General features: G+C 41.0%; 1 protein-coding gene across 5 annotated transcripts in view; it reads left to right on the top strand.

The window, feature by feature from the left end:
- Positions 1-15,362, top strand: part of ctbp2a (C-terminal binding protein 2a) — a 91,433-nt gene that overhangs the window by 68,106 nt on the left and 7,965 nt on the right. For all 5 annotated transcript variants that reach the window (XM_033613339.2, XM_033613341.2, XM_033613337.2 and 2 more), the window contains 3 exons: positions 4,907-5,061; positions 12,529-12,673; positions 13,452-13,658. In XM_033613339.2, the coding sequence (XP_033469230.1) occupies positions 4,907-5,061; positions 12,529-12,673; positions 13,452-13,658 (507 nt within the window). The remainder of the gene's footprint in view (positions 1-4,906; positions 5,062-12,528; positions 12,674-13,451; positions 13,659-15,362) is intronic.

Below are 15,362 nucleotides of genomic sequence, written 5' to 3'. Positions count from 1 at the left end.
TTTTAGTGTCTAGCATGGGTCAAGTATACAGTGTTTTTGCACAGCTTGTCACTTCCCGTAAGGCTGCCTCCTGAAAGTCGATGATTTGAATCAGCAGTTGGAGACCCTTCAGTCAGCTGAGATTTGTCAAGCAGTCGTTTGTTTTGTTTTTTTTTGGCAGTCAGCACGCTTTGTACTTCTAGGGATGTTTCTGGCCTCAGATTTTGCTGCAGAGTGAGCGCGCCTCACTTTCACGCTGATCTCCGGTACAGGCAGCTGCAGACCCAGAGCCAGGGTGAGTTTGAGTCAGGTTGAGGCAGCTGCTCAGAGGAAGAGAAGCTTTGCTCCGCAGACACTGAGATGAGTTATCTTGTGCCTTCTGCTTAGAGGTGGTGGATTTACAGCTCACAGCAACTTAATACAATATAGTCTCTGGCTTTTATTTGACATCTGATGTCAAAAAGTGTTGCACAATTTCGATTCTGTTTTTAGCATAGTTAGCTCGCATTAGCACGGAGGGCTAACTCAGCTTGTTTACTACATTAACTGAACGTCGCTGTCACCCTGCACATCCTACCAACCCTGTTCGAACTCTTAAACGCCACATGAAAAAAGTTGAATATTCACAAATCCAATTCGACTGACATAAATCTGAGTTGGACACAGCCCTAATTTCCCATACTGCAGTTAAACAGCTTCTTTCACTACACCTGTCTTGCCTCCTAAATGGCTACATCTTTTAAACTCCACCCACACATCCTGTTTTCAGGCTTTCTGTTAAAAGAATGTCAAGGCTCAAGCCCTTGGGACGAGGAAACTGAACTAAATGCACAAAACTGGTGGAATACCCCTTTAAAGGCCCATCCACATTGTTAAAAGTGATCAGTTGTGTCTTATAATTCATCCTGCAAGTACTGCTGCAACCCGCATGAGATCTTAAGTTGAAGCGATACAGTGACAGGAGCCCATCACCGGAGTGTCCTCCTTCCCTCCTCATCCTGTTTCTCACTGCTCCCCTCCTTTCCTTCCTCTTCATCTTTAATTCCCAGAGTGCTGAACTCTTCCTCTCTACATGTCCTCTCTGCTTGTAGAGAGTTTTTGCTACACACCCCCATGTCTCTGCCTCTGAGATGTCTGAATGTGGTTCACCTTCCTCTGCGGTTTGGTAGAAACACAGACGGAAACACACCGAGAGAACGGTACCAGTTATTAGATGAATTAACCCTGAAAAAAAAAATCCAGGTTGTGTGTCAGTGGTTGTGGTTGTGGTTTCTCTCTGATAGGTCTGGTGCAGGTGCCCTGTTATTGTGTGCGTGTGTGTGTTTGCATGTGTGTAAAGGCATCAAACGATGCATAATTTACAACCTGTTTTTTCAGCATCCTTTTAGCGCTGTATATCTTCAGAAGATGTGGTACCATAGAGGTGTGTCTTGCTTGTAAAAGCTAAAAAAAAAAATGAATCTACAGTTCGTTGCATCCAGACTCTTTTTTTAAAATAGACAAATTCTTTTAAGGCTTTTATCTTAGAGCCCTGACACCCCAAGCTGATGGTCGGCCATTGGTCAAAGTCGGGCTGTTGTGAGCATCTATTGCCCTAGTTTTTCCTTGCCATTTGCACTTGTCGGCCCTTGTTGCCTGTTTTTTGGCTGATTCAGTATGCTCAATCGGCACTGGAGATGGTGTTGCCTGTAGGTGAATGAAATCACTCTGACTGGCAGGTCAGCTCAGTGCATGAGAAGAGAAATTGAAGTGAGGAAAGCATGACATCAAAAACAAATGTATTATACTAGGTACATTTTTTTTTAAGCCATTGAGTTCAATAGAAACAGTTCATAATTGTTTGTGCTAATGTTCGCCAGGACATGGTAAATATTAGGGGTGTAAATCACTAGTTTCATTACAATACAATATCATATTGATTCTTTGGACAACGACACAATATTTACTGATATTACAAAATCTGCCACGATGCGATTTAGGGGCCTGTGATCAATATGAGACTAAACTGTCTGCCCATTTAACACAGTCGGTTACACAAGAAGCTGCCACCACTTTCTGTTTTGGTTATGGCCATAAAACACATAAACAACACATAAATGATGCAGTAAAGTTTACTTTAAACTGACTCCACTAACACATAAAACAGCACATGGGATAAGTTAACTTGAGGTTTCTGTCAGAGAGACCTATCTAAAAGAAATGTTTTCATTTTGACCCAAACCATCATCTATTTCTTAACTCCAGGTCTATCTGTCTTAAAGCCCCAAAGGAAAACTTCTCACAACAGTGATAAAACATGGATTAATAACAATATTGTTTGACAAAAGTATCAAATTCAGCTCAGTAACTGTCAAGGTTCAGAGACAAAACAATTATTAGCTGAAGCATGTTTACTTTGCATAAATTAGCCTAGCAGCTAGCAGACTTTTTCCTCTACTCATAGCTTAACAAATGACATGTTTTTTTTCTTACTTACTGTTGGTTTAAGTCACTGCATCTCCTGACAGACCAGCACGGTTGAATTTCAGCCTGCATGTGCGTTTTTTTAAGCCGAATACTGTTGATACAGAGCAGCTAATGTTGCTAAAGTGTACGTTAGCGGAGTGAGACGCTCATCCAGACAGGTGACATTAAGTCGTGTTTGATCTTGTAACAGTTTTTACAGACGGCCTGTGCTCTGTCTGTTGACCTGAATTTTCTCCAAATCCCAGTTATTTCCACATTGCTGATTTATTCCCGGGTAAATAACGCTATCCTCATTTTCTTTCTCTCGGCTGCTTGTCATCTGTCTGCTGCTGTTTGATGGTGACACGGACTTTCAAAATAAAAGTGTATCCTAAAGATGGCGATATAGATTGATGTTTTCACTTTGCATCGATGATTTTGGATCCATGGATGGATGGATCTTTACACCCCTAGTAAATATTAATTGTTCTTTTCACGTTGGGTTGTTTTGTTAATATGCTATCTGGCTAACAAGCATCTTGAATCCATCCTGTTGGTCTTCTAGTTTCCCGTTTTGAATGGCGAACACAGAGTACCAACACCTGCTGGTATGGAGAGTTATTTTCTCTCAGGCAAGCGCAGAATGTACCGGTTAGTTAGCCATTGGCTGTAGTCTTTGCGGTGTGTTTAAGTGCAACTTTTTGGCCGGGACACAGGCAACATGAGGCGACCCAACAGTCAGCCTTTGGTTTGGACTACGTTTTTGATTTTGGTTTGGTGTGTTGGGGCCTTTAAGCACAACGAAATGTTAAGTGTTTCTCTATAACATCAAGTATTCATGACTTAATAAGCACGTTATTAAGTTAAAGAGAAAGTTTGGAAAGATATTGTTGGTTGTTATTTATTAAGCACTCAAAATCTCTGCTAATCTGTTTCATCAGGACTGTGTGGGTGTTGTGTGATCAGATTTTATCAACAGTGGCCTGGCAACAAAAACTAACAACCCAACAACTGGCATCAAATTTAGATTCAAATGTTTATACTTTTTTTCACAACTGAGCCTCGCCCATTTCAAGCCAGCGAGAACACACACACACACACACACACACACACACACACACACACACACACACACACACAGAAATCTCTAGTAAAACAGCCAAAACTCTTCTAACTTTGGCAGAGATGTTTGCGTTCATGTAGGATCCCATCACTCACAGTAACAAGCTGATTGAAAAAATGGGTTTTAAGGGTCTTAAAATTGCAAACCAGAACCAGAAAACACCATTTCCATCTTCTTCAAACTTGGATCAGTAATCACTGCAACCTTTTTTTTTTATGAACTCTGCAGAACAGAGAATGAGCCTGCTGGTGCAGAAGTGAGGCACAATTAACTGATTCGCTGCTACATTTGCATGCACCTCATGTTTTCCGTATTTTGTTTCCCCGTTCTACGCATCTGATTTGTTTAAAGTACATATGTTTGCATGTTGTAGTCGTGTAGGTCACAAACATGCTTCTTGCTTCCCAAAAGTGGAGGAGTTAGAGAGACAGACATGGAGCGAGCAGGCTTGGATGTCCTCTCCAGCAGCGCAGATGTCACTAAATAAAATATTTCATAATCCTGCCCAAATCCTCTAATCACCATGACAACAGGCAGCAGGGAGCCAGAGAGTGGTGGTGTGTGGACCCCCCCTTTCTCCTTTCTCTTTTCCCTCTTTTTAGTGGAATTTGGGTCCGCACAGTCACATTTTCTACTCGATTTTACACTATTATTTAACAAACTAAAGAACACATCACATTGATTTAAGGAAGTGAGAGTAAGAATTCATCAATATTGGCACATTTCTAGTTTCCAGCAGTGTTTCTGACACTTTTCTCCCCGGAGGGCAGCCGTATCACAACTTGACAGAAGGGTGAAGACGAAGCCAAAAAACTCGCTTCGGCAGGACGAACCTGGAGATGAAGTTTGAATTAAGCGGCTGATTTTCTTCGGTGTTGGAACGAGTGTGTGAAGGGCGTAAACTGTACAGAAGAAGCAGAGACGCACACACTGGAGGCCTGCCGGCTTCTGTACGGTGATAGGATAATGGAGGTGATGACCTCATGGGGTGAAAGGACCTGTTGCCTGGTAACAGTGTGGATAACAGCAAGAGAGGGGGGTATTCATATCACCAGCGTTGTATGTGTGTGAGTGAGTGTGTGTCGACCAGTGTTGCCAGGTAAAGGAGACGATGATAGTGGTTTAAAGTAGGGAACTACACACACTCAGGCATGTGTGCGTGTGTGTGTGTGTGCGTGTGTGTGTGTGTCGCTAATTTAGCCTGTCACACAGGCAAAACACACAGTCCCAGCCTGTGTAAACACTTCCTGCTGCGGGATGCATTTCCCACATTTTACTGCTTCTTCTGTAGCTCACTTGACTGTGTGTGCCAGACATAAATAATTAACTCCCTCTCTTTCTCCCTCTGTCTCTCTGCAGGTATTCGGCCCCAGATTATGAATGGGCCTATGCACCCGCGCCCCCTGGTGGCGCTGCTGGATGGGCGCGACTGCACTGTGGAGATGCCCATCCTCAAAGACCTGGCCACCGTGGCTTTCTGTGACGCCCAGTCCACACAGGAGATACATGAAAAGGTACGAAAATAACTTGTCAGGTGTCATCTCTTCATCTGTAGCTTTTAAAAAATGTGGCAGCTACAATTCTTACAATAACAGAATTTGATTGCCCCCATTTTATTTAATATCTTTACATTATTTAAACTGTTACCTGCACTAAAACAAACCTGAAGCTCTGACCTTGGTAACCCCTTACAACAACAGACTGCAGTCCTGGGATGGCTCTTCACATTAGATTAGATTAGATTTTATTTCAAACGTGCAAAAAAAATAATTTTAAAAGATCAAGATTAAAAGTAAAAAAAAAACAATACAAGAATACCTAACAAACATATTTCATGTCCGAAAAGGACTAGGAAGAAGTGATTACTTATCAAATCTGACCCCTTTTCTATATATTTAATCAATAAGCTCAATATTAAACACGAATATTCCCACCCTCCGCCCCAGTGTTCACCACACACACCTTGCTCAAATCAATCAAAGCGAAATAAAACATTCAAAACAGAACAAGAGCCTTCAAAGCCCCGTCCAAAATCTCGAGTGTCTGACATGAAGGCTCCTTATTTATCAGCTCGTTTTAGCAGCCTTTGTTTATGTATGTAATTAACTTTAATTAGTTCTTGTTGATTTGCTGTCAATTTTATGTTTCCTTTTTTTTCTTCTCTTCAAGCAATTTTCATTGCTTCAAGCAATCTGGAGCTTGTAGACATCAAGTGTAATCTGTCTCACCACTCAGCCAGGAAAAAAATAAATAAATAAAAAGGGGGGAAAAATGAAGAATTAAACAATAGTGTGTCAGGCGGAGGAGCTGTAACAAGGAACTTCATGTATTTGACAATGTATTTAAATCTATGTTTTCCAAGATTCCTGCAGTCACATACTGTCGTCATTTCTGGCTCTGTGTTTTCTTTGAATTTTAATAACAACAATTAATGAGTGTGGATTCATTCTTGGCATCACATGTCTATGATTAAATATTCTAAACTTAAGGATTATTTTCTTGCTTGTTTCTGGAGCTTTTAGCGTACAAATGGAAATTTGGTCACATGTTAATTATATTGAAATAGTACGTTTAAAAAACAAGTCAAACAGTGCTTTTTTAAGGGCACAAAGTCAGGAAATTCATCGATAATGAAAATAAATGTATGGAACGCTTGTACTTTATGGAAGTAAATCATAAGTATAAATGCGACTAAGGCACAGAGAAACAGGGAATGTCAGGGTATCTACAGGTCCTTAAAATGTCTCAAATTAAGTTTTCTTAATATAAGCGTTAAGGAGTCTTAAAGAGTCTAAAACTGTCTTAAATTCAGATTCATTGGATCTTGAATATTTTCTGTTACATTACTGCGAATATTTCTCCAGCCTGACAGACCCAATGACTGTCTACAACCACACAAACCAAAGAACTGCAATAATAATTAGCACTGATGACACCAGTGAGGTTTTGTTTTCTTTGTACATTAAACACATTAAACTTAAAGTCACCCAATAATTGTAATTTTTCCTTTATTGTTCATTTTGAACTGACATCAGTGTGTTTACTTGGAAGAGTACTTACACATGTGCGTCACACACATACACACATATATAGTGTGTACTTCCATTGCAGGTTTGGTCTTAAATTTCACATAAGGTGGTGGAAACCTTAAATTTAATTTGGTTTTATCTGTAGACACTCTTAATAAACAACCAACAATTTTCTGATGTTCCTGAATGTGACAGACAGCAAAGGCATTGTTTGTAAGTTTAATGAGGTAATTGCTATAATTTACCAACCAAACGCAGTGTTTTGCCGAGTCCCACACTGCTGTGCTGAGACTGTGCCGTGATTATGTGCTGTGATTGGTGCGTCAGTGTCTGAGGCAGGTAGGGGATAAGGGCACAGAGGTCATGATTACAGATAGTACGAGCCAATCACTGCACAGGAGGGCAGGACTTGGCAGAACGCTGTCGTTTGGTAGATAGTCTACATTCTATGATTCATTCATTTTTTGTAACCGCTTATCCTGGCGGTAGTCGCGGGGGCGCTGGAGCCTATCCCAGCTGTCATTGAGCAACAGGCGGGTTACACCCTGGACAGGTCGCCAGACTATCACAGGGCTGACACATAGAGACAGACAACCATTCACACTCACATTCACACCTACAACCAATTTAGAGTCACCAGTTAACCTGCATGTCTTTGGACTGTGGGAGTACCTGGAGAAAACTCAAGCTGACATGCAACCTCTGCACAGAAGGGCTTCGCCACAGTGGGTTCGAACCCCCCACCGACAATGCTAACCACTTCACCACCGTGCTGCCAAACATTCTAGCATCTTTAATATACAGCACATGTTTGGAATAGGTCAGACCACATAAAGCACTGCTTCCTGTAATAGCGGCAGCATCTGTAGGACGCAGGCATGATATGGACATAGGATGAACTTTGAATGCGATTCTTGAATAATTTGCGCAGAAGGGTCAACCCTCTCCTCTTTCTGCATCTCCTCCACTGTAATGTTTTAATAATATTTCAGCCCACTGGCTTGTTCCACTCTCCCAGTTCAGCTATAATGGTTTCATCACTGACTCTAATCCCACTGGGTGCTGAAGTGCTGCCTTGTTAAATAAGGAGGAGGAGGAGGAGGAGGAGGCTGGTAATAGAAATGCAGTATAATTGTTCTGAGCCAGAGTGGGTGAAACATTTGTCTTATTTTACTGCCTATACACTGAAGCCAGGAGAGGAGAAATTTTACAATCCGTGTCTTTGTCTTTTTTTGTGTCTTTAAAGAAGACGACAGAGAGGGTTCCACTTCCTGTTTTAAGAGAAATTGTACCTTGCACTTGTCAGTTTTACTTTTATGCCAACCTAATGATACGAATTTGGAGGTTAAATGGAAGAAATATAAAATAAATACTTGATTTTTCTTCATCTAACTTTAGGCTTTTCTATGCCCCCTTAATCCACATACACTTACACACACACACACACACACACACACACACAAGCAATCTCCGTCCAGTACGATGCTCTCGTAGTGAATACATTACACATACTGAGGACCCATCTGGGAGAATAGATGTTGGCAGCGTTCCCACAACTATAACTGCACAGCAGAGGGTACAGATGGGGCACTCTACACACACACACACTTACACACACTTACACACTCGCCAACAACCTCACTGCAAGTTTCAGTAGTGAAGTACTGTTCACACACAAGTATACAAACAGACTCACCCACCAAGCAAGCAAACCAAAGCACATTGCTGTCTTTTTGCACGCACTGCCTGGAAGAGAGCAAATGCGGCGATTAAGGAATCTGTCACTCAAGGAATCAGTGTGTATACTGGAGTACTCGTGCTCTGCAAAGTGCAACTGCGAGCCAGTGGTGACCTGAGAGAAGTGTTTTGGGGCCCTGTTGAGTGCACATTAAAAGAAATTTATTACAAAGCACTTGTGGTCTATTAACTAATAACAGCAGCACTGTCCTTGGAAAGACAGAGAAGACTTTCAGAAAGATAAAAAAGAGTGGTGTGTTTTTCAAGTGTCTTTCGCATCACTGTATCAGTAACCACTGTTCTCATGAAGTGCTGCTGTTTTAGCGCAAAGTAAAAGTTGCACAAAAAAAATCTCAACCACAGGAGAGGATGTAATTGAGAAAATTATGTGTATCTCGCTCATGAAGAAAACATCAATCAGGACAAAAGAACATTTCAGGAGAAATGGAGCATGTCAGTACTTTGTCATACATGAATGGCAGGGTTTTTGTGGTATTTTTGGGGCTTGTTTGATAGTTGACAGTGTAGTGATGGACGGGAAATGTTGAGGGACACATGGGGGAATTGGAATTGAGAGCAAAGACATTGCGGTTATATAGTATGTGCCTTAACCATACAGGGATGCTCTGTGTTTTGAATAATTTAGGAGTAATAAAATAAAAATATTCATGTATAAAATGATGGTCCTAGACTTTTATGTCCACATTATTTTCCTTATGTCCCTCCATCCAGTGTAGGCTTCCCAAAGAATTAGCCCTTAATCACAATGGCTTTTGAGAACCATACACAGAGAAAGGAAGATAAATGTTGTTGTTGTTTTAGTAAAGTTGTTTGAATAATGTATTGCATTAGTTTGTCTTTGTTGCAGCTTTTGAGCATAATCTTGATATTTGGAGCAAATAGCTTTTTACCAACCATTAGATGAGAGGCTTGATCGGAGGCCGTGTAAAAGAAGCAGATACAGCCACAGTGACATCACCTATTGGTTTGTGGACTACCGTTCTCGAGTTTGTCGTATTGGCCGTTTGGAACCAGAAGTGACCATTATTGGATGAGAGGTGAAGCTGTGGAAGACTGCTATGCCTCTATCCTGATTTACAGGTCGCTGTGGTAGTATCTTGTCAATCACAAGGTAGCCATGCCCTGCTTCATTATCTATTTTACTCTAAATGGGATCATAATTGACAAAATTAACATTATGCTGTCTGAAGAGGACTTGAAACTGTCGATTGAGACCATAAACTCATCAGGAAAATAGTTACTAAGGTAATAAATCAAGGTAGAAGAAGGGTCATTATCTCAGACTAACAACAATTAGACTTCTCTTTGCAACCAGTGGAGTCGCCCCCTGTTGGTGATTAACAATAATGCAGTTTAAGGCACCTTCCTCATTAGTCTGAGTGGGCGGAAGTTCACTGCATAGATCAGCCTCTCATTGGACGGAACGAGCCACCCGCTGAAGTCCCGCCCGACAACCTCTGGTTGTGTAGCAGTTTTCAACACGTCCTTTACTAACTTTTGCGGTGTTTGATTTTGCGGGGATGTAGCCATTTTTCTGCCATGGTTCGCGTCCTGTAGGCGATATTTTTGTGGGCGTGTTACACCAAAACCTGTTTCCCCCCGGCAATATTTTTGCAAGCGCACCGTTGCTGGCACTGCCAAGAACAATTGTGATTGGTTGAAAGAAATAAAAAAAGCCGGGGCGTTTTCTTCTCCAATCTTAAAGTGAGAGTCGGCGCAGCCAAACCTTTCTTTTCTTGAGAAAGGTCTGGTGAGCTAGACTGCTTCCTCATTGGCTTCACTCTCCAGACCCAGAGTCTGCTTCTGTTGTACAGTCTATGATACCAGGGTTGTCAAAGCTTCACAGGGGGTTGTGAGGCTTTTTTGATTTTAAGGGGTGTAAGAAAACTTTCTTTAAAAATAAAATACACAGTAGGCCTTCATTTCTGTGAAGAAAATGAAATAAAATTGTTATTTTTTTAGTTTAGATTATTATTTAAGTTTAGGGGTGTGCCATATCATCTCGTTAATACGATAATACTGGTATAATTTTTAACATCATATGAAAAATTCATATTGTGATACTCGCGATATTTTGACTTGTTGACATATTGACATCATACTGTTACCCACGGCAACAACAAGCATGGCTGAAAGTGAAATTATTACCGACTCCGCAGTGGTTCCAGAAAGAGGAGCAGCTTCAGTAGTGTGGAATAAACTGTGGCGTCCTGAATGTTGTATGAACAGCCCCGGACTTCTCAGACTCTTTTAGTGACTTACAGCTCAGAGGGAACTCATTCAGCGGCTCCTCTGGCAGCAGCACAGCGTCTCTTCCTCTCCTCTCTCGCCGTGTGCACACAGGAGTCGGTATCGTCAAATGATTTTGTCATAAACCTTTGGTAATGTTAACCTATGTGATGATCAGTAAAAAAGTCCATATATGTGAATGTGCAATGGTCGTGGTATCATAACAGCCTGTCACGGGTTACAGCGTGATGATTAGAGGAGAAATGGCAGAGCATAAAGGTCCAGTTGGAAAAAAACAACTCAGTCATTTAGGATTTTGCTAAAAGAAGGAAATCACCTGTTGATTCATATATATAGATCCCAGGGGACATTTTTTGTATTTGGGAGCTGTTTAAATGTGTAATTTGGGGTAGATTTTATTTTGTTGAACTATTAATATTGTATACAGAATCTGACTCTCACTCTGAGTTACTGTTGCTGTTCACATACTAAACAGAAATGAGAGATGATTTCAGTTTAGTTTTTACTGAATATTTGAAGACAAACTGTAAAACTATATCACTTATTTTGTTGCAATTCTATGTTCTTAAATTAATCATTTGTCATATTGTAAAGACTATTGTTATCGCAAAATACCCTGAAATATAATATTATGTTAGGGCTATATCGCCCACCCCTATTTAAAATACAAATTGGTCAGTTAGCAAAGGATCGTCAGTTTACTCAGTGATAGAAAAGGGGTCCCCTGATGAAAAAGGTTAAAAACCACTGGTCTTTGAGATGATACAACTCATTACACTGAGTAGGAAGCTAGAGCCGGCAGGCGGTTAGTGTAGCATAATGACTGAAAGCAGGGGAAACTATTTGCCCGGCTCACTCCGAAGTTCAAGAATACGCCTACCAACCGCTATAAAGCTCATTATTTTATAGTAGTGTAACTCCCTCTGAAACCTTAAATGAATCTCCATGCTCAAGTATTTCGTTAAGGCTTTGTTCTATTACACAAGTGTAGAAAAGTGAAGTGTGTTTCCATTGTTAAAGGCTTTATATGCTTTGCAGTATTCATGATCCCTCGCTGTAGGTAATGTAATAGCATTGTGCAAAACAATGTAAAGATGAACATGCACCGTGGCATGCCAGCTCAAACTGCAGAATAATTCTTTAACAAATTAAAGCAACACAGAACCCATTTGCTCACTTTTTCCACTTCATGTAAACTTGCTTTCAGCTCGTCTCTCTGTTGCTCAGCAGTCAGCGGTGCTTCTCTGTCATTTTCCAGCATCGTCTCCAGCCAAGCCTGCTGCTGGGCTTGCTTCTCTCAAGTAATGAGATTAATGCATGAGGAGAGCTTTAACCTTGAATTTAGCATCCAGCTCTCACTACAGCTCACTCCAATAAAAAAAAATGTTGCATGGTAATTCATGGTTATGCTAATCTGGCTGGGTTAGGTTAATTCACTGAGCGGGTTGTGAATTTAAACCTGTTATTTAACGGCGGCGGCTTGCAGCAGCTACTTGCTCATGCTTTCTGGGTTCCTCAGCAGCTGTCGGTCTACTTTATGATCCCGCCCGCATCCACTTCAACCTTGTTTGCGTACGGTTTGAATGAATGGATTGTGACAAAAACCAGCTTTGGTAAGCGCTCATTATAAACACAGAGACAACCACTCATGTTTTAGGGCACACATAAACAATCAATTTGCATTTAGATGAAGAAAAGCGGACATAAACTTAGATCCTGGAAAAGGGAGGTAGAGACAGCACTCTTATTAAAGTTGCTCATACATAACATTGCGGAAAAACCGTCTGAATTATAATGTTTGGATGATATTGATTAAGAACACATTGTGATCATAATATAAATCCAGATTTCCAGTTTGCTCTCATCTCTAATGCAGCTAATGATTGCTGAGGGAATACTGAAGCAATAAGACAGCGATGATGATGCCTCTTCCTCTCTAATCAGGTGCTGAATGAGGCAGTAGGGGCCATGATGTACCACACTATCACCCTGACCAGAGAGGACCTGGAGAAGTTCAAGGCGCTGCGCATCATCATCCGCATCGGCAGCGGCTACGACAACATCGACATCAAGGCTGCCGGAGATCTCGGTGAGACAGAGACAGATGCAGACAAAATAGGAGGAAGATAGATGTAAAAAGTGAGGTTGTTCAGAAGCAGACAGTAAAAATATGCTGAGAATAATGAACAAGGAGTGGTTGTATTTGCCCATATGGCTCGTTCATTCACTACAGCATGAGGAAAAATAAAGAATAAATCAAAAAAATTATGCATTATGGATAAGGATAGTGCACTTTTGGATGGAAGCCAAACCAAACTCTGCTTGCTGTATTGACTTAACATAAATAACATATGTAGCAGGAATTATTACATACTGTAAACAGAATATGTAATGGCGCTGATTGCATATGCAGAGCAGATGCTCCAACTGATATGAAACTCTCCCTCCGATTCCCATTTGGCCCCTTCGGCATATGTTTGGTATGAGAGCGGGATTTAGTGTGATATCCTAATTATTGTCGTTTGTGCAAATACATCTTAGTATGCTGACATGGATTTTTTTTTTTTGAGAAATGTTCTTTTCATGGGCATAATTAGCAGTTATAATTATCCTCTTATCCTTCACAGTTCAGTTTTATACACAGTGCTTTTTTTATTTTGTAGAGGGTCATAAAGAAAAGAAATTTCCTGCCAATTATTTTGTGAAATAAAACATGAATCTCTCTTCAAAACAGCTACAGTAATTATAACCGACTATTACAACTACTAAATCTGTGAAGCAATTATGTCATTTGAAGTGTCTATGTCGCTTTCATCTCTCGAGCTTCATTGTTTCTCCCTTTTCCTCTCCCATCTGACCTTTTCTAGGCATTGCCGTGTGTAATATTCCCTCAGCGGCTGTAGAGGAGACAGCAGACTCAACACTTTGTCACATCCTCAACCTGTATCGGCGAAACACCTGGCTGTACCAGGCTCTCCGGGAGGGCACGCGGGTCCAGAGTGTGGAGCAGATCCGGGAGGTGGCGTCGGGGGCGGCCAGGATCCGGGGAGAGACGCTTGGTCTCATTGGATTTGGTGAGCTCCTTCTGTCTTTTCAGCAGTGAATTGTTTATGTCGGTTGACAGCAACTGTATGTAACTATATGACAACTACTATGGCCATCAGGGACAGCCTCTCTTCTCTCTATTAAATATAAATCTCATTTTACCTGCTTGTTCAAATTCTGAGATTAAAATGTTTTTAATGTAGCTTAATTTTTGCAAGGCAGCTCCTCAATTCTGATATCAGTTTGGGGTGGTAATTATCCTTTCATTGTGTTGTCACTGTGTTTCCAGGTTGTCAGTTTGCTTAATTTTTTGGAACTCATTAGGGCTGAAAAAAATAAATATATATATATTCACTTTTCTGTCGATAATTTTCATAGTTAAGTCTGCTAAATGCTAAAAATTGTGAGCAAGATTAAGATGTTGCAGCCATGCTAGTGGCTCTGTAAAGATGGGTGCAGGCAAGGGCTGTGTTTGAAATATAGATAGGAAAAATAATGGACTTACTAAAGTGATGTCACCCGTTGTTTGTGGACTTGGCATTTGGCATTTTTGCCATCGCCATCTTGGGTTTTTTTGGAGCCGGAAGTAACCATATTTGGACAAGAGGTTGGAGCTGTATAGGAGCGAGAAGTGGATCTCACTCATAGACTGTGGTGATGCCTCACTGACAGCCTGTCAGTCAAAGCAGCAAGGGCCCTAATTATGCAGAACTTTAAACCTTAATTACATTGACTTGGCTGAGTTATATAAAATCACCCCTTGTGCAGTTGTTAAGAATGTTGAAATAAATTATAAAGATGAAAACCATTTTTTGCACCAGGCTGTAAACATGTTAATTTCTGCTGTATAGTTGGGCATTTTAACATGGGGGTGGTGTATGGGGATTGACTTGCCTCTGGAGCCAGCCTCAAGTGGCCGTTTGAGGAACTGCAGTTTCTGGCACATCCATGTTAGCTTAATTATTTTACGGCCCCAGAGGTTGCAGCTTGGTTGGATCACATACCAACATACTAGTCATACAAAGTATGACGTAAAATTGAGTATGTAGTGCGTCCACACTGCATAGTATTTAGATTTTTTGTGTGTGAGAAATGCCTGGATGTGTACTACATTAGAAAAAATATTTGGTACTAGATGCGAATCCTAGGATAGCGAAGAAAAGGCTCGCCTCACTCTGCCTAAACATTCTTACCCCAACCCCAACTAGTTCCACTCCTCTTGCCTAAACCTAGCCAATCCAACCAACAAAAGCAACAAGTACTAGGTAGTCAGAGGGAGTGTAGGGGCCTAGGGGGGTCATTCTTTCACTATCCTAGGATTCCCAAATTTACTTACTGGACATACTCAACTGCCCCACAGTGCACTGCATCTCTTCAGACTGCACAACAGCCGAGATTTTGAGCCAGGTTAGAAGCTGTTAATATGTCACTTTATTAAGTTTTAACATTTTTCACTTTTTCCATTCTCAAGATGTGGTCAGTTTATACAAATATTGCCTGTCTGGAAATTTCCTAGATGTTTTTGGAGATGTGAGAGGTGCTGGCGTTGATAAAGTCATGAGATGCAGTCACATGACTGTTTTGCTTGCACATACGTCAGCGTGAACAGTGTTGGTAATGGCATACTGCCCACTAAATAAACTTTTTAGTAGGTTGTATGCAGTATATCCAACTTGAGTATGTAGGCAGTATGTCAGTATGCGATTCCGAACACGGCCATGGAGATATTTTAA

This window comes from Epinephelus lanceolatus, chromosome 17 (assembly GCF_041903045.1).
Source record: "Epinephelus lanceolatus isolate andai-2023 chromosome 17, ASM4190304v1, whole genome shotgun sequence".
NCBI classification, from domain to species: Eukaryota; Metazoa; Chordata; class Actinopteri; order Perciformes; family Serranidae; genus Epinephelus; species Epinephelus lanceolatus.
The sequence above is the reverse complement of the archived record's forward strand: the minus strand, read 5'-3'. Positions and strand labels throughout refer to the sequence as shown.